The 25,549-nt window shown below is 37.2% G+C and overlaps 1 protein-coding gene across 6 annotated transcripts in view; it reads right to left on the bottom strand.

Annotated features, from left to right (window-relative positions):
* Nucleotides 1-25,549, bottom strand: part of LOC125224747 (fasciclin-1) — a 112,512-nt gene that overhangs the window by 19,044 nt on the left and 67,919 nt on the right. For all 6 annotated transcript variants that reach the window (XM_048128190.1, XM_048128193.1, XM_048128191.1 and 3 more), the window contains exons 2-4: nt 11,973-12,111; nt 3,823-4,001; nt 57-196 (exon numbers count right to left, since the gene is read on the bottom strand). In XM_048128190.1, coding sequence (XP_047984147.1) covers nt 57-196; nt 3,823-4,001; nt 11,973-12,111 — 458 coding nt within the window. The remainder of the gene's footprint in view (nt 1-56; nt 197-3,822; nt 4,002-11,972; nt 12,112-25,549) is intronic.

The raw sequence follows: 25,549 nt of genomic DNA, 5'->3' as shown, positions 1-25,549 counted from the left end.
AAATACAGCCTGTGTAATACCATCAACTCTGATAAAGATTTACCAGAATAAAGTACCTGAGTCTGTGCTGGCCAATGTTGAAGAGGTCGGAATGTTCGAGGAACTGGTAGGCATTAGGGCTGTAGACTGGTGAGCTCAGGGACCCTGGCCCGTGAGGCTGTAGAGGCTGCAGGACTTGGTCTATCACGTGGAGGACCTGTAACAAGCTGTCATTGTTATACATACATACATACATACATACATACAATCACGCCTGTATCCCATAAAGGGGTAGGCAGAACACATGAAACTACTAAAGCTTCAGTGCCACTCTTGGCAAATAAGGGGTTGAAAGAAAACGAAACTGTGACATTGCAGTGACAGGTTGCCAGCCTCTCGCCTACGCCACAATTTAACCCACATCCCATAGTCGCCTTCTACGACACCCACGGGAAGAAAGGGGGTGGTGAAATTCTTAACCCGTCACCACACAGGCTCATCATGTCATTGTTATATACCGCTTTTTATTGAACTTGTCACATGAATACTTATTTCTGTGGGCATTTCTCCGTGTTTTAAGCGCTTTGACGACGGTGAAAATTTGTTATAAGCAGAAGTGGCAGATTTCTACTAGAAACGAAGAAAACTCGCGCTACTCTTACGGCATTCGGGTAAAAACGCTGCCACCGTGGTCAAAGCGTAGAAACGTTCGGAGAAGCCTTATCTCTATAACCTATTAGGTATCTATTTAATGATAGGTAAGGCAGGTATTTTTAATTTGAAATTATTGAAATGGTTTAAACATAACCATGGCAGACAGGACCATCTTGAACTAGTCAAACATAGTCACAACACCAGGACGATATCCGCGGGCAAATATGTAGTACCCAGAGTGTCAAATTACTATGGCGACAGAACACTTCAAAAACGTATACCCTATCGCTTGCACTCTTTGCCCGGGGATATAGTACTGGAATCCGAAAAAAGTACTGTTAAAACGCTCTTAAAAAATATCTTTTGGATACTCTATAAGCGATTCTCCTACCTACTTCCAACTAAGTATTAATATAACAAATTTAGAAGTTATATATTAATTTGTATATTTAACTATATTAATAAGAAAACTGTATAAAAAGAGACTGAAACGACTCCACAGTCAAACTAATTGTAGTTTTATGGAGCATTGTGTAAATATTTTGTAATTCTTGAGTATAATAAATAAATAAAATAAATATTTTCCGATCTTCTCCTGTGTAACACAATATACTACAACGCACTCATTTATTAAAACAAAAATACTTATTACAATTAGGAACAAGTAAGTACATATAATAATAATAATCTATCAGAGTTTACAATACACGTGTATTTAATAAGCGTGAATTCTCGTTTATAACAGGCTTAAGTTATAGGTACAGCAAAAACAAATTGTAGGCGTAATCTGTTTATTTAACGAAAAGGAAAATTAATAGTTCATGGTATTTATACCTAGCCAACGTCAGAATCGCTCACGCCAACATCGTCATCGTTTAGCTACGATCGTCATCGTATAGCTTTCTTTATCGCTCTTCCTTATTGGCGTGATAGACAGAGCTACGATAGCGATATTAACGTAAGCGATTGTGACGTTGGCTAATAGGTACCAAAGAAATAGGGTTTCGATTTTATTGGATGCGGTAAACGCAGTCGCTGTGGCCGAAAACGGCTAGGAGATGATGATGATTATGAGGACTTCATGTTTATTACTAAAAAAAAGATTACTTTAAGAAGTCCGCAATTCTTAAGTAACTAGGTAGTAACAAATTTCTAGTATAATCTCAAGTAACTAAGTAGTAACTAATTTTATCGCTAATTTGTGAGCAAAGTCATATCTTGGTATGACTCTAATGGGTAGGTTTCAATGTAAGCAATTTCAAAGTGGAACCGCCGAGTACCCAGAATAGACCCCTCCGAGCCAATTTCAGCTAATGGGATGTCAAATTATTCGAGCTCGATGAGCTGTGAACTAAACCCGTGTTTATGTATAAAATAGGATACAACATTTTAATAGTAATTATTGCTTTGATTCCAATATGAATTAGGTAAAAATGTACAGTAAACGTGAGTTAGATTTGCTTAGACTAATGCTCTCGTCATTTTAGAAAGTTATTTTATTATGTTACTACATACAATATTTAATTGAAAGGCACTGTAGCTTTTAATATATTACAACAAATAATGAATAAAAGGGTTTGATCTAATACTCGAAGTATTAGTATTTTATTATTATTTGGGGTAGACGTTGTTTTTAATTTTGATTGAGTAGTCCCAAGAATTCTTCAATAGCTTTAATAGGAAAACGAAGGTAGCTAAAGTTTAGTGTCTTGCAAAATTTATGCGCTAAGACAGCTTTAGTATAGGCGAAAAATCCTGCGTTAAAATCAAGTTTGGGTACTTGGGTAGGTATAGGTACTCGACTGTTTCCTTTGGTACTGGGCTGTGAAAATCTACATGAAGACGGAATTACATCGTCTCCTAATACTCTCAAAGGATATATTAAGATAAGACACTCGTAAAAATTGCTTACTTGGGTCGACCATTGGGCGCCATCTTGGTCGTGTAAATATCATTGGGTTGATAGAGTGAGATCCTCGTTAGCTCAAGCAAAATAGTGTACTGTTGGCTGTGAAGCCAAGAATCATTTTGGATTATCTTGCCGGCCAAGGAAGTTTGTATCAGTGAAAGTAAAAGAGTGTGGTACTGACCTGTCGTTTGTTATTCGAGTTAGGGTCACTTGCACTACCGAAAATGAAGGGTTAACCCGAGGTTTTTGTTAACCCACTATTTTTCCACTTTATATGTTTTCCATTTTATATGTAATTTGACAGTTGAGAGTCCACTAACCTTGAGTTAAGCGGGTGGTGCAAGTTTCCCTTAGCTGTCTGGTAGGATCGCGCCACGAGCACTTTGGCGTTGTTGACGTACAAGTTCATCATGGCAACGTACAATTAAGTCACAGAGGCAGGTTGCCATCCAGACCTGACGATATTGCGTAGGTGATATTGTTTGACAAAATTATGTAAGTACAAAAATGTAGTACTGACCTGTCGTTTGTTATTCGAGTTAGTGGTCTGGTAGGATCGCGCCATGAGCATTTTGGCGTTGTTGACGTACAAGTTCATCATGGCAACGTACAAGTCACAGAGGCAGGTTGATGCCGTCCAGGCCTGACGATACTGCGTAGGTGATATTTTTTGACGAAACTATCAGTGTAAGTAAAATAATGTGGTACTGACCTGTCGTTTGTTATTCGAGTTAGTGGTCTGGTTGGATCGTGCCACGAGCACCTTGACATTGTTAACGTACAAGTTTCTCATGGCAACGTACAAGTCATAGGGGCAGGTTGCCATCCAGGCCTGACGATACTGCGTAGGCGATATTGTTTGACGAAATTATCAGTGTAAGTGAAATTAATGTGGTACTGACCTGTCGTTTGTTATTCGAGTTAGTGGTCTAGTAGGATCGCGCCATGAGCACTTTGGCGTTGTTGACGTACAAGTTAATCATGGCAACGTACAAGTCACAGGGGTAGGATGCCGTCCAGGCCTGACGATACTGCGTAGGCGATATTGTTTGACGAAATTATCAGTGTAAGTGAAATAATGTGGTACTGACCTGTCGTTTGTTATTCGAGTTAGTGGTCTGGTAGGATCGCGCCACGAGCACCTTGACATTGTTAACGTACAAGTTTCTCATGGCAACGTAAAAGTCACAGGGGTAGGTGGCCATCCAGGCCTGACGATATTGCGTAGGTGATATTGTTTGACGAAACTATCAGTGTAAGTGAAATAATATGGTACTGACCTGTCGTTTGTTATTCGAGTTAGTGGTCTGGTAGGATCGTGCCACGAGCACTTTGGCGTTGTTCACGTACAAGTCATCGTGTGTAGCGTCGCGCCGCCGCGTCACCCACAGAGGCGGATTACCGTCCAGCTCTGACGATATTGCGTAGTCGATGTTGTTTAACGTCGTCGCGAGGTTTGCTGCAAATAAAGACAATCCTTTAGTCTATTTCTAGGTAGTTTATTAGACTTTTTTGTAGCTCTGTTTCGAACGGATTCCTTTGTTTGACATAATGATTAAAAGTCATTCGTCATAATTCTGTAACGGTTAACTTTTTCAGGGTTTTCATTAAGGTCATCTATAGATATGAGAGGTAAGGTGGGTTTGTTTTATGGCACGTTAAGTTTAAGTTTCTGAGAAAAACCAAATTATGGCTAACGGAAATGTGGACAAACGATACATTATGACATAACTTAAGACTGGGAACCAATAGTGACCCCTGTTTCGATGGATAGCGAATTTAATAACGACTTTTAAGTCCAATTTCAATGGAAATCACTTAGAATCGCAAATTCAGCAGATAGTAAATCAAAGTATTGTCAACCTCTTCAGCGATGTTGGTTGTGTTTTAGAAAAAAACTACATTCGTATAACATATACTAAATAATTGACTTCGAGCGGAAATAGAAATAAATTTAGCATACGTCGATGTCAGCTGATCTCTTTCGTAAATCATTTGAGAAAGGCGAGTGGAAGCTGGTGAAATGTTTGTAGATTCGTTCGACAAATTGTATGTACGGAAGTGGATGGAAATTGAATTCTGACACAGAGTCCAATTCAGATGTAACAATTTATCAGGATTCGATTTTATCAATATGAAAACTGATATGACTATGAATATTATCAAAATTGTTCAGTCGAGGTGCATGTGAAATCATAATAGGCTAGTTTCCTATACTTATAAAATGAAATATTTTATGCAGTAAACGAAATAAAGCACCAAATAATTAAAAGAAAAAGATGGATAGTAGTTATTTTTAAACATAATTTATATTTAATTAGTCAAAGAGAAAGATATAAAGTAAATGAATTGACCGTGACGTCACTCCTTGCGATTTCATATAAATTCCACATAAGCAAATCGTTTTGACAGTTCTTAAAAAAAGCTGATTTGACTAGTAGGCAACTGGCCTATTATGAAAGACGTGCGTGGGTTCCACGCTTTTCACCAAGACATTATCGAAATCGTTCAAAACCATATCCAATTGTAAAGTGAGAATCAAACTCATGGTTCTCGATTGAGGGGAGCTGTTCCTTTTTACCAGACTAAAGAGGCCGTTATAAGAATTTAACGTAATATGGAAGAAATAGAGTAGTAGTATAGTTCCAATATCGAGGGCAGCATTCAGCTGTAGCTGAATATGGAACGGCGTTTCGGTCGTTGGGTCTTGTCCTGGTAATTTAATGCTGGCCTGCTGAAGTTTTTTCCGGGGCTATACAATCATTTCGTATATTAATAGTTATTTGTTATACAAGGGGGCAAAGTTGTATTTTAACGCCGAGTGTGGAATTGAAAAACGAGCAAGTGAAAGGATTCTATAGTTGAACCACGAGCGAAGCGAGTGGTTCGAGAATAGAATCCTGAACTTGCGAGTTTTTTAACACACGAGAAGTAAAATACATTTGCACCCGAGTGTAACACAAAACTTTTCCCCTCACTATAGCGAGGAAACTACAACGCAAAAATGCGTTTATCACTGCTTCCAGTAGTTCTACATTTGGTAAATCATCATTATTACTAGATTCACATACTTTTATCAATTTTAAAGCAGTTAATTTGACTTTATTCAAAGTCAAATTACTTTACCCACTAGTGGATAAAATGCGTTTTTACCCGCTGGTATTAAAGGACAAAACACGTGTTTCCGAGCTAGTGAGGGGAAAAAATTATGATTGCTGTTTCCTGAGTGAAACTACAGTGGTAATTTTGACCATGGAAATGGTACTATAATAAGAATAAGAAATAATTTACAATAAGTAAACATAAATAGTCCGCCATTTGTACAATTTTATGTCGTGCAATAAAGTTTAAATAAATAAATAAATAAATAAATAAATACAGACATGTTATATAAATTATATCTACAGTAGTGTTAGCAAACAAAATACATTTCCTCGAAATCACATATTAATGTAATTGTAAGGGATATAACACTGTTTAATAATTTGTGCTGAGCTCGAGGCGTGTATGGCAAGGAACATCCTATACACACATTTAAGGGCAAAGTTCTCTTTGATTAAGTATTTATTCACATCATGTTATCTGTGCATGCCCTTTCTCTCAACTCTGTTTCAGTAAGGGCCACTTGCACCAATGAAAATGGAGGGTTAACCCAAGGGTTAACCCACCATAGAATTTGACAGATGACAGCCCACTAACCCTGAGTTAAGTGGTTGGTGCAAGTGGGCCTAATAGTTATGAAACGAAACGATATATAAATAACACATGCGCGGTATAATTAACGTAATATTTTTTTACTTTCCTGAAAAATGTTCCATTAAATAAATTCAGTATGTCAAGAAACATTAAGAACGCCATTTCAAATTTATCATTTTATATTCAAGAAAGTGAGCGCATCATTTTTGGTACGATATTTCATCATTATAATATACTTAATATAAAACTATATTATAGTATTCTTTCTTTTAGTATAAGTTACTTTTAAGAATTGCCATGCCCTTACGGGGCTCATGTATGAAACTTTTATTGTATAAGACCCAATGTACTACATGAAAGCAAATAAATTACTTGACTTGATTAAATACTTTTGGCAACTAATGCTCATCGAGAAAATTTTAAAATCCCTCCACATTTCATTTTCGTTGTTTCGCTGTTTTCTGTATTATTCATGAAGACTAAATAACAATCGTATACAAAATATGATTGACTTTTTTTTTATTTTTTTTATTATAAATGGGCTTTCTCTTGGCCACAGGCTAGCCAAAGGCCAAAAATACGTGGCCTACGATGGAGTGAGCTCGCCCATTCGATGCCTGTGTGTTGTTCTATTTTTAACTCGGGGGACGCAAAAACAACGGGGTGTTATAAGTTTGACGTGTCTGTCTCTCTGTCTGTCTGTTTGTCTGTCTGTCTGTTGCATCGTAGCTCCCGAACGGATGAACCGATTTGGATTTAGTTTTTTTTTGTCTGAAAGCTGAGTAAGTAGCTGAGTAGTAGCTGAGTGTTCGTAGCCATGTTTCATGAAAATCGGTCTACTAGATGTCGCGGTCGGGGTTTTTTCAAAATGTTAATTTGTTGTTAGGTTATTTACTATTCGATGCCGTTTAGTTAATAAACTATCCAACATGAACTACAATCAAAGCATATCCCAGCATGGACACAAATTGCCGCTACACTGCATAAATCTGCGAGGACTTCAATATTGGCTATCAACGGACAGGGCCGTAATTATGCCATTTGGCGACCTGTGCCAAATCGGGCGAAATAATCAGGGCGGACTAATTTACACAAGCGTTTACGGAAATGCAGCTTAAACACACATCTGGAGCATTAAGCTGTGGCTCAGTTGGAGCACACCTAGTTCTGCGTAGTATGGATAGCCTGTAAGCCCGAGCTTTGCTTACTGTTCACAATTACTTTGTATTGATAAAAAAAATGTAAATATGACTCGCCTTTCTGAATGTAAAAAATCTAACATAGACATAAATACACCGTGTTTTTTTTGTTTTCCGTTAAATTCGACACGTCGTTCATTATCAGGAACCACCCTGTATATCAATTTTAGTTAAATTCGCAAAAAAAAAACATTATTTTCATACATAATAAATGAATTTATTGTGTGTGTGTGGATTGAGTGAGCACCTTCCGAAAATAAAAAAAAATATGCTGATCATTTAGTAAAAGTTCTAAAACAATTGTAAAACGAATCTCTGAATTTGTAAAAAGATAAATCAAAAGATACAGCCATTAACATGTGCTCACTCAGTTCTCACAAACTACCAACGAAAACAGTGAATATATTCATTTAACATATAATATTTATATACTAACATTTAGTAAAAAATAGGCCAACCTACCTCTATAAATATTAGATCACCTAGTGACGTATTAAATTTTTTACAAATAGTTTCTTATGCTCACTCAATCCACACACTTTTGAAAAGCCGAATTTTGATGAAAAACATAAGATTTAGACCGCTATTATATGTGTATAGTTTAGTAAAAGTGAAATGGGAATTTGTAAAATACAAAACGAACCACTAACGTGTCAGGTTTTTTTATAATAAATTTTTGTAAGTGCTCACTCAGTCCACACGTTTTGAGAAAGTTAAAAATGTAAATATCTTACGATTTGTAGCACCTAAGACACTCGAAAGTACTTCAACATTTAGTAAAAATTTTTACTAAATATCCACCATCTAATATTTTATATTCGTTGTCTGGTTTTAAAGATATTCAGACATAACTTTTCTCATACAAATGTATCAAGTAGGGTGACCACACTATGTCGGCTCCTGATTTTCCCCACCTTCCCATTGTCATATTGAGATTGGGGAGTTTTATTCAATTTTGATAATAGTTTACCGGATTTGTAAGTGGGAGCGAGAAAAGAATAACTATTTCTCGCTCCCACTTACAAATCCGGTACGCTCATCTGTTAGCGCGATTAGATTACCAGGTTCTGGTTTCTTACTAGTGAAGTATTATATTCTTTGTTTCTTACCAATTATTTTTCATGTCCTTTTTAATGCTAGCATGTCGATATGGTTATTATATCCTGACGTCGATAAAAATTACACAATACACATCATCACTAGGCCAAGAACATAACCTAAAAACAGTTTGCAGATGGAGAATCACAGAGAACCTCCTATAGAGTAGAAATCTTGTATATTTTGTGCGCGATACGAGTCGCCAGTGTTTGGGGTGCGAGGAGCGGGCGGGGAATGTGTTAAGCGCGCTGTGATTGGCCGTTTCAAGGACGGCGGGCAGTCGCGCCAGATGAAAAGGGACAGAAGTATGACTGTCCCTCTACTGACGCGTAAGTGGCCAATGTAAGTTGACCTATGCCGGCTCTGAATAAATTATAAATATGACTTATTTGTGGAATGTAATGCCGTCTGTTTTTAAATTTGAGCTTCTTGTTACCTTTCCACACCATTTCACACTACAGGTGGACATCTTTAAGGCATCAAAATACCCTTTTCCAATTTTTTTGTGCGAAAAACACGCGCTGCTTTCGGGTCTGTTACTTGGTCGATACTGATCGGGCACGGCGAGCGCCCGCGCTTATATCAGTGCAAATACTAGGAAGGCTGGCCACTGCGAGTCGTCTTGTAATAGATGTCTATAGGGGTTGGTCTGTGTGGAGAATTAATATGGTATTAGTTTAATATTATCAGAATTGAACGAACGAAACTCCCCAATCTCAATATGACAATGGGAAGGTGGGGAAAATCAGGAGCCGACATAGTGTGGTCACCCTACTTGATACATTTGTATGAGAAAAGTTATGTCTGAATATCTTTAAAACCAGACAACGAATATAAAATATTAGATGGTGGATATTTAGTAAAAATTTTTACTAAATGTTGAAGTACTTTCGAGTGTCTTAGGTGCTACAAATCGTAAGATATTTACATTTTTAACTTTCTCAAAACGTGTGGACTGAGTGAGCACTTACAAAAATTTATTATAAAAAAACCTGACACGTTAGTGGTTCGTTTTGTATTTTACAAATTCCCATTTCACTTTTACTAAACTATACACTTATAATAGCAGTCTAAATCTTATGTTTTTCATCAAAATTCGGCTTTTCAAAAGTGTGTGGATTGAGTGAGCATAAGAAACTATTTGTAAAAAATTTAATACGTCACTAGGTGATCTAATATTTATAGAGGTAGGTTGGCCTATTTTTTACTAAATGTTAGTATATAAATATTATATGTTAAATGAATATATTCACTGTTTTCGTTGGTAGTTTGTGAGAACTGAGTGAGCACATGTTAATGGCTGTATCTTTTGATTTATCTTTTTACAAATTCAGAGATTCGTTTTACAATTGTTTTAGAACTTTTACTAAATGATCAGCATATTTTTTTTTATTTTCGGAAGATGCTCACTCAATCCACACACACACAATTTATTAGTGTGAGAGACCCTTAAGAATAACATTCAAGTTAGTGTCAAGTGATTGATGGCACATGTCAAAACAAATAACATTAGGAATTGGTAAAGGCTGTGACACACGTGTTCATCAATTATCTTTATTTTTTTAACAACTCGATAACCGCAAGAGTTAACACGCTAGTTTCTTAGAGAAATTAATTGTACATATTTGACGTAATTAATCTTCCCTTAGAGTTAACGGAATTCAATAAAAACAGAGTGTATATTATGTAGATGTTGCTTTGTTTATTTATCAATTATCGTAGAGTTCATCATCAGATCAATTCTATGGTATCATAATTGCATTACTACCAAACTCAAATATTCAGCTCCAACCAATATTCAGCTGTAACCAAGGTTTTAAATATTTACATAATAAATATTGCAAATCTTTAGGAGATTGCGAGAGTCTATTTGAGTGTCCCACTGCTGGACATTGGCCTCTCCCCTAGCTCTCCGTCACGACCAGTTTGTCAGGAAGGCGTCAAGTTCGTCCAGCCATCTTTGCCTCGGCCTACCCCGCCCACACTCTTTCTTCAGCATCCACATTGGGCATTTTCGCGAAAAAAGATTCGAAACCTTTTTTTCCAAAATATGTAAATTTAATGTTTCTTCTACTCAGAATCACGAGCCCTTTTGACCCTACTAGATAAAAAAACGTCTTTAATTTAATTTTTCCACTTTGTTACTGTCGCCTCCAAGGCCACCTGCTGATGTTGTAGTGGAGCGCACCAGGCCGCTCTGCCCCAGAACAGCCCAGTGCGTAACTCTGGGCCACCAGCCGCAACCGCGAAGCTCAACGCCTCGCTGTCCCCGCAGGCTGCGACGATTACAGCGTCGCCTCGACGCCTGGGGAGATGAGCTCGCCACGAGCCCACCTCTGCTAGAAATGGAGTGGTGTCGCCCCGACACCGTCCCGGGTTGTCCGAGCCCCGCACGGACTAAGTGAAACGCACTGAATTTCGTTTAAGAGGATACGGTAGCGAAAATGCTAAATTGGAAAGGAGCCCCCCTTTCAACTTGGGAATTTTAGTTAAATATACAAGTGTTATTAACTAGATTTATCGAAAAAAAATTGTCCATTAAGAACAACTCAGTCAAAAGATATTTCAAAAAAATCTTTAAAATCGAGGTTCCGCTCTCGACTCTTTCCTCCTTCAAAACTTAATCAATCGGAACGAAATTTAAGAATCTGAATAACAATGAAATAATTTATGTCGGACCGTTTAGCTTTTTTGGTTAATTGTTACCAATCTTGAGTATCACACCTTTTTTTGCGCCACAATGAAAAAGGCCGTTTTTGGAAATTTTTGATTGGCTCTAGAATCTTTAAAAAGCAGAATATAAAAAAAATCAAAACGGTCCGACACAGATAAAAATAATAAGAATCTGTGTTGAAAAAATCATTGCTCTATCTTCAAAAACCAGGGAGGAAATAGTCGAGAGCGTTTGTATGGAGAATTGACCCCTACCGTATCGTCTTAAGGACTTTACTATCCATTAACTTGAACACTTAGCGATATACAAAATTATTCACGTGGTCATGGCGCTAGCCACGGCCCGGCATGACAGTTCAACGCACGTCTGTCCACCAACGCGTCACGGAAGCAAGAGAGAGTAGTGTGCTCTCGACCGAGAGCGGTGAATCCATTGAACGAATGAAGTGAGCGACATGTGATTACATTCGCGATATTTGAGTTATGAGTTTACCGGCTAAGGTCTACTAGTTTGCGTGAACAGTTACCATTTTTAAAACACTTTGTACAGCGGTTACAAAGTGGAAAGTTTGCAAAATAATAGAAAATTTTGGGACCATTTTTTTGTCTGTTGTTTTTTGTCCTGGATCGAAAGCGCTCGTGATTCTGAGTAGGAAAAACATAAAATTTACCTACCTTAGAAAAAATATATTTGGTGATTGTTCTCGCGAAAATGCCCACTTGAAAAGTATTTATATTTTCAAATATTTAATTAAAATACTTACAGATGTGGTATAACACGAGATTGTCATCCATCTCTCCATTGTACCGCTGGAAGGCTTCGTTGGTTGGCGCGAACAGCGTCATCTGGCGGTAGTGTAGACTTGTGTTGGCCACGGCGTTGCGCGACAGGAGGGCCAGAAACTGCAACAAATATATTTTTTTATTAATTTAAACATTTTGCAATGAGAAAAATGTGGTGAATAAGTGTTTTAAATTGATAGAAAATTGGATATTAATTTTTACTGGTATTCAATTCAATTAAGTTTAAATATTAATATTTGAAGTTTCATGACACGTCTTTTACTAGCATAGAATGTTTCAGACAAGTTAAATCTCTATTTTTGTGCACGAGTTTTGAGAATCGGAAAAATACCTGAAATTAAACTATTTGTAAAATTAATTGGTGATTTAGTCACGGAATTACACGAGTTAATCCGTTCTGCATCGATTACTTGTATTTTTGAAATCGTCACCACGAATTTGGTTCTGATAGAAATATAACATCGTGGTCATTTTCTGTTAATAAAAACCGGCCAAGTGCGAGTCGGACTTGACATTCGAGGGTTCCGTACAAACTTTCAATCATTAAAATCATCTCATGTTTCTCATACAACTCTAAGGACTTGACTGTGTATAATAGTATTATCTCTCAGCAAATTAGCTAATTAATTTCCGCGACCTGTTTAGTATGTTGTATTCTCGAGGATAGTTCTTTATACTTATTATTACATTTCATGTATTACGGAAAATGTCAACAAAACGATATTTGCAAGCAAATAACAGCAGGTGTTCAAACAGCACCCTGGAACAAACACGACCTTCTCCCATTACTAGCTAACGCTCCGGTATACGTTTTCTAAATAAACAAATCACGTTTCAAATATAACTCTAGGTCTATAGACCATTGAATAACAGATAAACAAATTGCACATGCAATGAAATGCAATAATGAAATGAAATATTTATTTTCCACAATGCGCTTATGAACGTCAAATAAAGCTACGCCGGCTCTAACCCTACGCCTCAGCCTCGAGAAGATTTCAGTCCCCCCTCAGTTGGAGGGGGTATCCACTATGGGACCGGCAAGAAAGAAATAAGGAACTTTAACACGGATTCTCTTCCATAAATTATTCTTCCATAAATTAAAATGGAGTAAATTGAACCCCATAAAGTTCTTACGAGTAGTTTCCAGTGACTAAAACAAAACATTTGTTGAATGCTCATTTTATTAAGGTAATAAAACTTAAATAACAAATAAATAATAAGCTAACTCTAAAAAATAATAATAATACAACTTAAAATAAAATTAAAAACTAATCTAAACTAAAATACGTCTAAATAGGCCATTGTGCCAAAGATGCTGGCAGCATCCCCTCGCTGAATAGCAATACTTATGCGTTGCGAGAGAAAGCTGCCAGCTCTCTGGTCACCGGTAGTTTCTATGAGCTGTTGAATTAGAACAGATTGGAGATTCAATATTAAATTACAGTGATTAAATTTAACAAATCACAGGTAAACATTTTTAGGTAAAACACCCCCTTATTCATAAACGAACATTAAAGTTAGAAGGCCGATAAAGTTCGTTTGTCCCTTTCTATCACACCAATAAGTCGAAAGGGACAAACGATATTTATCGATTTGATGACTTTAGAGTACGTTTATGAATAAGGGGGGTAATATTAGTTACATAATAGCAAGAGTTATTGCAACTAATGAAAGCTAGTAATTTTCAGTTGTAATCTCTGAATATTTCATGCTGAATACATTTAGGTCAGCGCGCAATATGCATTGAAATCACGCGCTTACTATGTTATCTCAAAGTAGGTAGGTATATAGCTTTTTTAACCTAATTTTTAGGGTTCCGTAGTCAACTAGGAACCCTTATAGTTTCGCCATGTCTGTCCGTCCGTCCGTCCGTCCGTCCGTCCGTCCGTCCGCGGATAATCTCAGTAACCGTTAGCACTACAAAGCTGAAATTTGGTACCAATATGTATATCAATCACGCCGACAAAGTGCAAAAATAAAAAGTGGAAAAAATGTTTTATTAGGGTACCCCCCCCCTCCCTGCATGTAAAGTGGGGGCTGATATTTTTTTTCATTCTCACCCCAACGTGTGATATATTGTTGGATAGGTATTTAAAAATGAATAAGGGTTTACTAAGATGGTTTTTTCATAATATTAATATTTTCGGAAATAATCGCTCCTAAAGGAAAAAGAAGTGCGTCCCCCCCCCCCCTCTAACTTTTGAACCATAATATGTTTAAAAAATATGAAAAAAATCACAAAAGTAGAACTTTATAAAGACTTTCTAGGAAAATTGTTTTGAACTTGATAGGTTCAGTAGTTACTTAAGTTGCAAAAGCTACGGAACCCTACACTGAGCGTGGCCCGACACGCTCTTGGCCGGTTTTTTATACCACCTATACTTTATAATGATAATGTTATGTTTAGGCTCATAAGATGTTAGTTATGTACAATAATACTTAAAAACTATGTTTATGATACAATAAATAACTTAACTAAATGGTACACCGTTACTGGGCTTGTGAAGTTCACAACACGGATGGTGTTGGGGCTGGCGCGCACGCGTCGTACGAGCGAGGCGGCTCGCAGGCGCATTGCCGCTTTAAAGCACGTTACTCCTGCATCAGCGAACATTTCTGACGCACTACAATAGCGCGGCAGCCCCATCAAAACCCGGAACGCATTATTGTATTGAACTTGTAGGGCCTTGTAAGACTTTATTGTAAATTTGCTCCACAGGCTGCACGTGTAAAAGTTGGTACAAAAAGCCCTGAAAAGAGTTATTTTGCTGTCCCTAGAGCAACGTGCAAACCTGCGGGCAATCATGTTAGCTCTTATAGACAAGGCCCTACGTTCACGTTCAATGTCGGTATTGTCTTTGAGGTCTGTGGTGAGTATATGCCCTAGATATTTATATTTATATACTCTTTCAAGCTCCACTGAATTCAGAAGAATCGGTGGTACTTCAGATGGTAGAATAGCACCAACCCCAAAGACCATATACTGACTTTTGCTGACATTATATCTCAGTCCGTGTGCTAGAGCATAGTCCTCACATACTTGGAGCAGTCTTCTCATACCGCACACTGACGCGCTCAGCAGCACCATATCATCAGCATAACTGAGATTATTAACGTTAACACCATCTACATGATGCTGAGCTCGACAATCAGCTCATCTATGTACAGGTTGAACAGAGCTGGTGAGCTCAATCCCCCCTGCCTAACACCACATTGCATACCATATGCGTCAGATAGCGTACCAGCCCACCGAACGTAGTTGATCTGATTTCCATACCAATATCGGAATAAAAATATGAGTTCCTGAGGTAGGTTTATCGACTCCAGCTTTTTCCATAGTAGATTGTAGGAAACCAGATCAAATGCCTTCGACAGGTCTAGGTAGCACGCATAAATTGGCGTTTTTCTATTAACATAGTACGCAACAGTGTGTTTAAGGCTTAAAATGGCACTTTCAGTCGAAAGTTCGGGTCTGAAACCGAACTGATTATCGTGCAGCTTAAGTACTTTTGCAACAATAGTCGCAAGTGATATTGGTCTATAGTTGCACTTATCTAATAAGTCTCCCGTCTTATTTTTTACAACTGGTACAACTATTGTTTTGATTAATTCAGGAGGCATATAAGAATGTGCAACACATAGAGAGAAGAACATCGCCAGCACTCGTTTTATATGTGGACCAGCATAGCGCAGGTGCTCGAATAAGGTACCTATGTATCTAAGTGACAAACATTTTAACGTTCAAAAGACACAATCTAAAAATTCTTGACTTTTGAATGTTGATCAGGCAAGACATTTTATATTAGACCTAGAAGGAGGCATACTGAAATGTTAGGCCAGATGTCGCCACTGAAACCGCTGTAGGTATAGTATAGAGTATAGTATTATTTGACTAGCTAGAAAAAAAATATTCGTGAAATTGAAATGATTTAGCAGGTATGGCATGATAAAAGGACAGTTTCCTTACTCCTTCCACAAGGTTTACTATCCACCACCGCCTATAACCACAGATATTTTCTTATCCACGCTGTACTCGTAATAAAATCCTTTCCCTTATTTAATCACACACAAACAAGGTGCTCACTCTCTGCAGGTAAGCCAAATGGGTCGGTTTTACGGCGGGCAAAACTCAAAATGGTTAATAGAAATTACGCAGAGAGGTAAGCGTCAGGGGACGCTGCTATACAATGAAGCCCCTTGAGAACTAACTTTTGCCACCAAGTCCAATAATAACTACTTACATTTAAACCTTCTATCCATTAGCTAAGATCCAAAATGGATGTACACTTTTAAAGGCTTACTTACACGACATTGTTGCTAATACTATAAAGTGATACTTTCTACTACGAAGGTGAAACTGGACTTTGTACCATCGGGTAGCGATTAATTTTGGGAGGTAATTGTTTCTACTTTTTGTAGTATATCGAGGTTTGTTGTGTGCAACCTTATACTTCTTCTCTTGGAATTAAGGAATCTTACGTATTTTTGTACAAAATGTCTACATACAGGCTGATATAGTAAGTACTTGCCAAACTATATGCATAATAGTGACTTTTGAGGTAATAATAAACAACTTTTATTATGGGAATAATGACCAAATTTTGGCTGTTCCATAGAAATGAGCGGTATCACGTTAGTCGATATGTATAAATAAAACAGCCAAATTTTTTTTTCGCAGTTTCAGCATTGGTCCCATAATAAAAATTGTTCATTATGAGCTCAGAAGTATACCTAAGTGGTTTAATTTCTAAAAAGAACATGACATCTTAAATGGTCAATTTTATCGTTTCAATGCAAAAGACATTATTTGAAGTTTACCAATTATTAGGTACTAGATTTTGCCCGCGGCTTCGCTCGCGTTGGAAAGAGACAAAAAGTAGCCTATGTCACTATCCATCCCTTCAATTATCTCCACTTAAAAAATCACGTCAATTCATCGCTCCGTTTTGCCGTGAAAGACGGACAAACAAACAGACACACACACTTTCCCATTTATAATATTAGAATGGATTAGTATGGATAATTATGACCAATTACCATTTACCTACCAGCCATTAACTATTTCAAACTGATAATACTAACCAACGGCTACAGTAATTTATGCTACATTTCCCCCGCTACCTTAACGATAAGCGAACGATATGACAAATGAGTTATATGTCAAACTTTACCGGGCCATTTACAAATGGCGCCTATTTGTAAACGAGCAATTTGGCAACGTTCACCGTGATTAACGGAAGCTCTGACGAGTGGTTGAATCGCACGGCACCAACAGCGCCTATAATCTACCTGGCTGCGTAGACAAGATCCCTCCGTGGTAACGCCGTGGCTTGCGTGGGCGACGGTCGCGCGACGGCGATGCGACGCATATGAAATCAAACCTTATCGATATGGAAGTAGACGATGCGATGAGACGCGACGGCGACGGCCCACACAAGACACGGCGTAAATGAAACGCAGCGGGCGGCCCGATACGGACAATGCTTTAGGAAATTGACAAACTTTAGTCAATTATTAAACCTGTCTAATATACTTAGATGAAGTTCAAATAGGATGGAAAATACGTCCGATTAAGGGTTAAATTATATGTATGAGGTATATGTGCAAACGATCACGATCACGATGTGAAAGATTTGACATTTTGATTTCGCAATTCCTATTGACAGGCTAACATTGACAGCGATATCTCTTACGTACTCAAAAAAATCAAAAACATCGAATTCAGCAAGTAGGCCATAGGGACACTTTTATATGTCAACAATTTACAATAAATAATATAAATTCAACTAAAGTACAAAGCTACTATGATTAATGAGACATGTTAGAGATGTAAAGAGTCTCTAAATGCCAAAATACCTCTAAAAAAATTAAACTAATTTACAAAAGGCAATATCGCGAACGTCAATTTCACATTGGTTGCCTAAGTAGTAGTAGCTGTTTCTCCATATCTCATCCAAAACTAAACGTCTGTCTCAGTTTCGTAAGATAATGCAGCAGAATGGATCTGTCGTACTCCTACGTTATCATCATCATCATTTCAGCCATTAATCGCCCACTGCTGAGCATAGGCCTCCCTTTGGAAAAGCTATAGACAGGCACAGGAATAACTATGCGATGGTTAAAAGCGTGTACGATTAGCATTTTGTCTACGCGCCATGCTACGCAAATTTCAATAAACAATTTGAATTACAAATGCGTATTGGTTTCTATTTACATTTCATACTATCACTGTCACTAGCTATAAATAGTTGATGCTAATTTACTTGATAGTTACACCCGCACTTATAGTCACCGGGTTGGGTTGAGTAACAAGCTATACAACCGTACTTATTTTTAACCCCCGACGCAAAAACGACGGGGTGTTATAAGTTTGACGTCTGTCTCTCTGTCTGTGTATGTGTCTGTCTTTGGCAACGTAGCTCCCGAACGGATGAACCGATTTAGATTTAGTTTTTTTGTTTGAAAGCTGAGTTAGTCGGGAGTGTTCTTAACCATCATGTTTTATGAAAATCGGTCCACTATGTCAGGGTTTTTTTTTTTTCAAAATTTTAATTTTGTGATTAGGTTAGGTTACTTTATGCTATAATTGACCAACTTCGAAGTTCAATTCGTATCAGGCACCGAAATTGTATCATCGGCGTCTTTTCCTACGCTACGCTCGCGAGACGCTAGATGTGGGGGGACCCTAATCCCAAGATTTAGCGTTAGAAATTCAGGCACCAGAGTTTTATATTTGATATTAATTAATTACTTTAATTAGAGTTTTAAAAATAATAGCACATGCTATACTTATTTAGAAACCAAATAGGTAATGTGACAGATTTTCTAAACTCCAGCAAGGATTTAAAATATCTAATGTGTCTGTACGCATAGGTTTAGCGTAGTTCATAACATTATACCCGGAAGGAGCAGAAAAATATTAACAGAACTTAAGAGGATACGGTAGCGAAAATGCTAAAATGGAAAGGAGCCCCCCCTTTCAACTTGGGAATTTTAGTTAAATATACAAGTGTTATTAACTAGATTTATCGAAAAAAAATTGTCCATTAAGAACAACTCAGTCAAAAGATATTTCAAAAAAATCTTTAAAATCGAGGCTCCGCTCTCGACTCTTTCCTCCTTCAAAACTTAATCAATCGGAACGAAATTCTGAATAACAATGAAATAATCTATGTTGGACCGTTTAGCTTTTTTGTTTAATTGTTACCAATCTTGAGTATCACACCTTTTTTTGCGCCACAATGAAAAAGGCCGTTTTTGGAAATTTTTGATTGGCTTTAAAAAGCAGAATATCAAAAAAATCAAAATGGTCCGACACAGATAAAAATAATAACAATCTGTGTTGAAAAAATCATTGCTCTATCTTCAAAAACCAGGGAGGAAATAGTCGAGAGCGTTGTATGGAGAATTGACCCCTACCGTATCGTCTTAAAAGCTGCTGAAGAAAAATATATGTAAAATACAGCTTATGAAGTGCAATATTCATAACGTGAACTTTAATAAAACCCAGTATTGCATCCTTACAAGGAATAGCGTAAAGAGCTTAGTAATGAAGAGCAGAGTTCAAAGAAAAACGTAAATATGATATCTAATACGGATACTGGGCTGACTGAAATTACTTTTATTCACTTGTACTTTTTCTAGTAGCATCGGTATAGTTATGTTATGAGGCTTTGTCATCGTAGATATCATTTGCTCGGAATACATGGTACCTAACTGCAAACAACTTAATAAATGTATTGTTTCAGAGTTCCCTAAATTAATAGGTATAAGGAACCGCCCCGACTCCACACGGAGAGTAAAACATAAAATCGAGCATAGGTAGTAAGTTTTCCTTAAAATATGTGCCATGCAAATTTTCTGTAGATCGATAAGAGAGACATAATTTCGCATACATAGTTTTAACATAACTGAAATGGTTTGGGCAGCGTTTTCGATTAAAGCTCTACTCAGCGAGGTTTACATCGATATTTATCATTAGGTATACTAAAACTTCAAACTAGTTAGCTATAGACCATGGCAGTAAGTGATTTTGGTTGTTCTCCCACTAAATGGAATCCCGGATAAGCCGAATGGAAGTTTTCGTTATCTAAGCCTGAACATCCCTTTCAAAAGTCGGCTTCAAAGAGATCCTGGTAGCTATGTGGTAGCTTCTGTTTTGATACTTAAGCTTTGGCCAGTATAACTTGATGGAAAAATAATTTAAGAACCTTAGACGACCGGTCTGGCCTCTGCCTGCTAAGCCGCGGTTCCGGGTTCGAATCCAATAAGGACATTTATAAGGAGCAAACATTTTTTTATGTTTATATAACATATTATTTCCTTTATTTATCTTTTTTTTATGCTAGGTTTTTTACAATATGCGTATAAAAGTAAAATAAAAAAACACTTACAAAACAATATATTTATGTACTTACTACCATTCTTACTTGTCCTCAAAATTGTTGATAATGCAGTCGTTTGGACACATTTTCGTGTTACGTACCATTTTTTATGTTTATATAACACTATTATTACATCAAAAATTTACCTTCAAATTTGTGATGTGGACAAAATATAGTATGTGCTGTACTGTTTGTTGTCCCAAATAAATTGTAACATGGAAGCAAATTATTATTTCCTCCTTGAGCGTAACATGGAAGCAAAATTATTTCCTCCTTGAGCGTTAATACTTGAACAGCCTGAATTCAATAAACAGCCTCGCGTAAATACATAAATATCTCATTTTGCTCCCTTGTTACACAATCTACTATTTCTCATGACATTAGGGAGCTGAGGTAAATTTTTGCATTCACATTTAATTTTAGCCGTAAAAAGGCAGAGTAATGTTCGCGCAGGTGTACGTACGGTACGGTAAAGCCGCGCGACTAAACCCCCGAGACACATATTTAACCACAATACTCATACTCACTCAATTAAAGCCTTCATTAATAATGATTACAAGCGCTGCCTATTATTACAATGGCGTACGTACACTGCATGCATTAACTGTTTGTTTTGGCTGCATGACAAATCTCTGAATTTGCTCGCGTTGATGTAAATTAAGTATGTGAATTTTTGAATTATTTTACTGTAGATAAATATCATTAAACCTGTCTGAAAATAATTTACAGACATGAGACTCAATCGAGAAGAATTAATTTTTTAAATTACCTAAGTTACCTAAGTTACTTAAATTACGTACCTATAGGACGTTATTTTCCCGTAATTTCCAAGAGGAATCCTAAAACAAAAAATATACTCGTACTTAATTAACAAAAGTTGAAATCAAAACTTTATAGTTGCGCGAGGTTTTAGCTACTGTCTGATGTTTGAATTTAAATTAGAGTAGGCAATGCAACGTGCAGCAGGGTAAGCTCTTTCACATGTTATCTATAAAAATCAGTGTGGAAAGTAGACTGATTACCTACTCTTGGCAAGATAAATGTGATAACAAACAACGTAACAAAGAATGCAAACTAAAATATTTTATTTAGCAGTAGGGGCGTGGGCTGGTTCACGTGATTGATTGGTACGGCTCACTCAGGACACACGAATAACGTAAAAAAACTGACTACTGACAGGAGAATACAAGTATATAGGTGGTAACTTAACATACCTACCTACCTACACTTACGCCTGTAGTCCCATAAAGGGGTTGGCAGAGCACATGAAACCGCTGAAATACAGTGCCCCTCTTGGCAGTTTAAGGGGTTGACAGAAAACGCAGTTGTGAAATTGCAGTGACGGGTTGCCACTGTTGCCAGCCTCTCACCTGTACCAGTTGATATAACTAAATACTTTTTTCAATCAGTAGTTTATTTAAATGACTCCTAAGGTCAATACGGGTAAACGTGTCATAAGGAAAAATGTGTCTGGCCTTCACATTTTACCTTTTTACTCATTGTCAGTGGTGCTTTTGCGAGTTCATACATTTGTTTTACCTACTCACGATGTAGGTAGTGGTAAATGTATTGAACTCTCAAAAAACACTCATCATTGTTTAAACCAGAAGGCCAGGCACACTTACACTTATGACACACTTACCCGTATTGACCTTAAGTTTTTAATTTACAAAGAAATATTTAAGGGAGGTCCAAATAGGCAAAAAGAAACAGAAAACTAGAAAATGAAAACGAAATATGTAGTAGGTAGTAAAGGTAGATAAATCTTAAAGTCTACATTTAAGTGCACATCTGCATTCGTCTTCATAATTATACTAAAGCAGGATTCCCGCGACTGTCGCAAAACTAGCAAATTTCTCCAGGAGCGTTCTCACGCGGACGGGCGTCGCAAATAGAATTACTTGAGTATGCAAGACGTGCGGCGGCCGGCGCGGCGGGACACGTTAGCGGAGACAGGGCACACCTTGCCGCAACTTGCTAAATAGACTATAGCGAGGACCTTTTAGGCAGTGAAGCGCGCGTGTTGACATGCATTTCCTAGGTAGATAAGGATTAAACACAGTACATATGATATTGATATCTAATAATTTCATTGTAAATAACAATATCAAGACCTAGTGCGAAGTGAAAAATTTTATCGGCTTATATTGCACGGAAAGGCTTTTTTAACAGAAAATATTTAAGCCACTTTTTGTTAAATACGTGGTTGCGAATGCGGATTGTGGGAGCCCAAGCTTCAATTTCCATCAGTAAAATTTGTATCGGTTTTTGTACGTAGAATTTATCTATGTCAGTTGCACGAGTGATATGTAATGCTTTAGCGAGACGTGTAAATGATTCATACATACATACATACGCATAATCATACATAATCACGCCTGTTTCCCAGAGGGGTAGGCAGAGATCACGGATTTCCATTTACTACGATCCTGATAAATCACTTTCGCTTCACACACTTTCATAACGTTTCTCATACACGCTCGTCGGTTTCGAGTACTTCTGACCTGGCCTTTTTGCAATATTTCCCCGATTTGAACATGAAAAGTTCGCCTAGGTCTTCCACTTCCAACTGACCCTTCCACTCTTTTTTCATATACGTGTAAATGATGAACTTATAAATATGACTGTACTAACAATACCTTCGAGGTATTCGATAGAAAAAAACTGATCTTAATTACTTTCACCTATGAATAAAATAAAGGAAGCTTTAGGCACTTTATTTGTTTCTTTTAAATTGATTCAAATATGACGATATTTATTAATCAAGTCGCTAAAATAGCGCTGCTCAAGGACTTGTATACGCTGCGATACGATTGAGGTACTAGTATAACAAAACAAGTATGGTGGATTACCTCTTACTTATAATACTTATATGTAGGTCTACAAAAAATTCCGCAATTGACAACGTTTCAAAATTTTCAATGTCCCTAAATCGAAAACCATTTCGAGATATACGCTTGTAGATCACATAAATATTTTTTTAAATTTTTTTTTCCGTATTTTTAGTATAAAAAATCATAAAAATAGTTTAAAGGGGAAGTGACGTCAAATAGCTGATTTAGAGCTGCCACTATAAGAAAAAAATCTTCCAGTTGGGATGTCCCTTGAGTTTGACAGTGACACTTATCACAGTTCGTAGCAAAGATATTAAAAATTTCATGGCTTAGTCTATGGTTCGTAGTCATTCACTATGGGTTGACAGTGACACTTGACAGTCAAACATACCGGACTGTTTGAGCTGACTGTTAAAACTTTATTTTTTTAAAAAGATTTTGTCGTTTTCTTAGGTGTATGAAACAACACATGTGACGTCACGAAGCTGCGTCTTGACGTTTGTAACTTACGCTCTTTCTGCTCGAAGTAGTAATAAGAAGGGATTTTCTCATTAAAATAGCAGTTTTTGGAAAAATAAAAAAATACGTGTATCTTTTAGTATTAAGTTCTTTCAAACCAAACAATAAAAAGTAGTACTCAAAAATATGAAATGTTGTCAATGGTACTCGTATATGTCTGTCTTTTACGAATAACTTACTGTAGTAAAAACTTAGTATCGTATAAAATATGGAAATTAGGTCGTATATCTTTAAAGTCCCTACACGCTTTCAGTATTTTTAAAGAAAACTACAAGGCGCGCTATTATCCTAGTCCCTCGGCTATCCTTGAGTCAACTCGAGATACTAGTTTGAGTTATAGAGCCGTTTAGCGTGAGATATTATGCCCATTACACAACATCAATATTTACTATCATGGCGATGGTGTTGACAGACGCACTAACAAAGCGCTCGGCGTTGAGCTCCTCGTGAGCTGTGAACAATATTGGCGGGTAACATCCATATTTGAAAACTGATGGGAGCAATGTAGGTATCTTGTTTATTTTACGTTGTTGTGAGGAATATTGACTTGTCGAATTGCTAAATTGTCAAATACAATTGCGATCCTCCACATGCTTCGTAAAAACACAAATGTAATCGAAATGCAAAAATTGAGAGTTATGCCGAATCGCCTCTCTATTGTAATGCTTTTTCATCCTGTTTCTCGAAATAAAGATTACAAGTTCAAGTACAAACGCGTTATATTTTGACATGTCATGGTTTTAGCATGAGCATAGATGTGAGGACAGTTCTCTTGTTTGTTCATTTAATATAACTTTATTATATCTCTAGAAATCTCTGTAACAGGTTGCCTGGCGCCATGGCGGCGCTTTAATAAGCAACCACAGCTGGGGCACTGCCCATGGGGTGAACTGCCTATACCATGGGTTCCCAATCTTTATTATTCTACTAGCTTTTTAATAATCTTGTTTTCCGATACAAACTTTGGACCCCTATTTCACCCCCTTAGGAAGAGAATTTTCAAAAATCCTTTCTTAGTGCTTCTCTACACCTTATAAAGAACCTACGTGCCAAATTTGGAATCTCTAGGACCAGCGGTTTCGGTTGTGCATTGATATGTCAGTCAGTCAGTTTCTTCTTTTATATATTTAGATGGCAAACTTGCAAGTACCTATAAAATATTATTACACTAAGGTAAGGAAAAAGTAAGAAGGATTACCTCGCGGCACCCCGTCTTACCTAAATACCTGTCGACGGTGCTTCAGAAAGTCTTGGCCGCGGTTCAGTTTGGGAACCCCTGACCTGTACTTTCACTGCGAGTATTGCCCTTTTGTGCTTTTGTTTGCCTGCCAAATGTTTACGGCGCCTTGCGGAAAAGCTACATAAGTGGAGGGTGGGTAAATATTCCAATTAGAATACATTTGGACAAGGACAAATAAGAAATTGAGTGAATATTGTGACAACACGTTTTCATGCCGCCTCTTAAATACGTGCTACATGAACCCATCAGGGAATTAATATCAAATGAATTATGATAATATATGTCCATCAATGGAACTCTCAGATATATTTTATTCTAGATATTACACAAAAGACATGTCAAGTCGGCATAGAAATTAGTAGCGTCGCTTCGTTCTTATAATCGATAATCAAAAAAAGCTTTTTTTAGGGTTCCGTAGTCAACTAGGAACCCTTATAGTTTCGCCATGTCTGTCTCTCCGTCCGTCCGTCCGTCCGTCCGTCCGTCCGTCCGCGGATAATCTCAGTAACCGTTAGCACTAAAAAAGCTGAAATTTGGTACCAATATGTATATCAATC

The sequence above is a fragment of the Leguminivora glycinivorella genome, chromosome 3, assembly GCF_023078275.1.
Source record: "Leguminivora glycinivorella isolate SPB_JAAS2020 chromosome 3, LegGlyc_1.1, whole genome shotgun sequence".
Classification (NCBI taxonomy): Eukaryota; Metazoa; Arthropoda; class Insecta; order Lepidoptera; family Tortricidae; genus Leguminivora; species Leguminivora glycinivorella.
The sequence above is the reverse complement of the archived record's forward strand: the minus strand, read 5'-3'. Positions and strand labels throughout refer to the sequence as shown.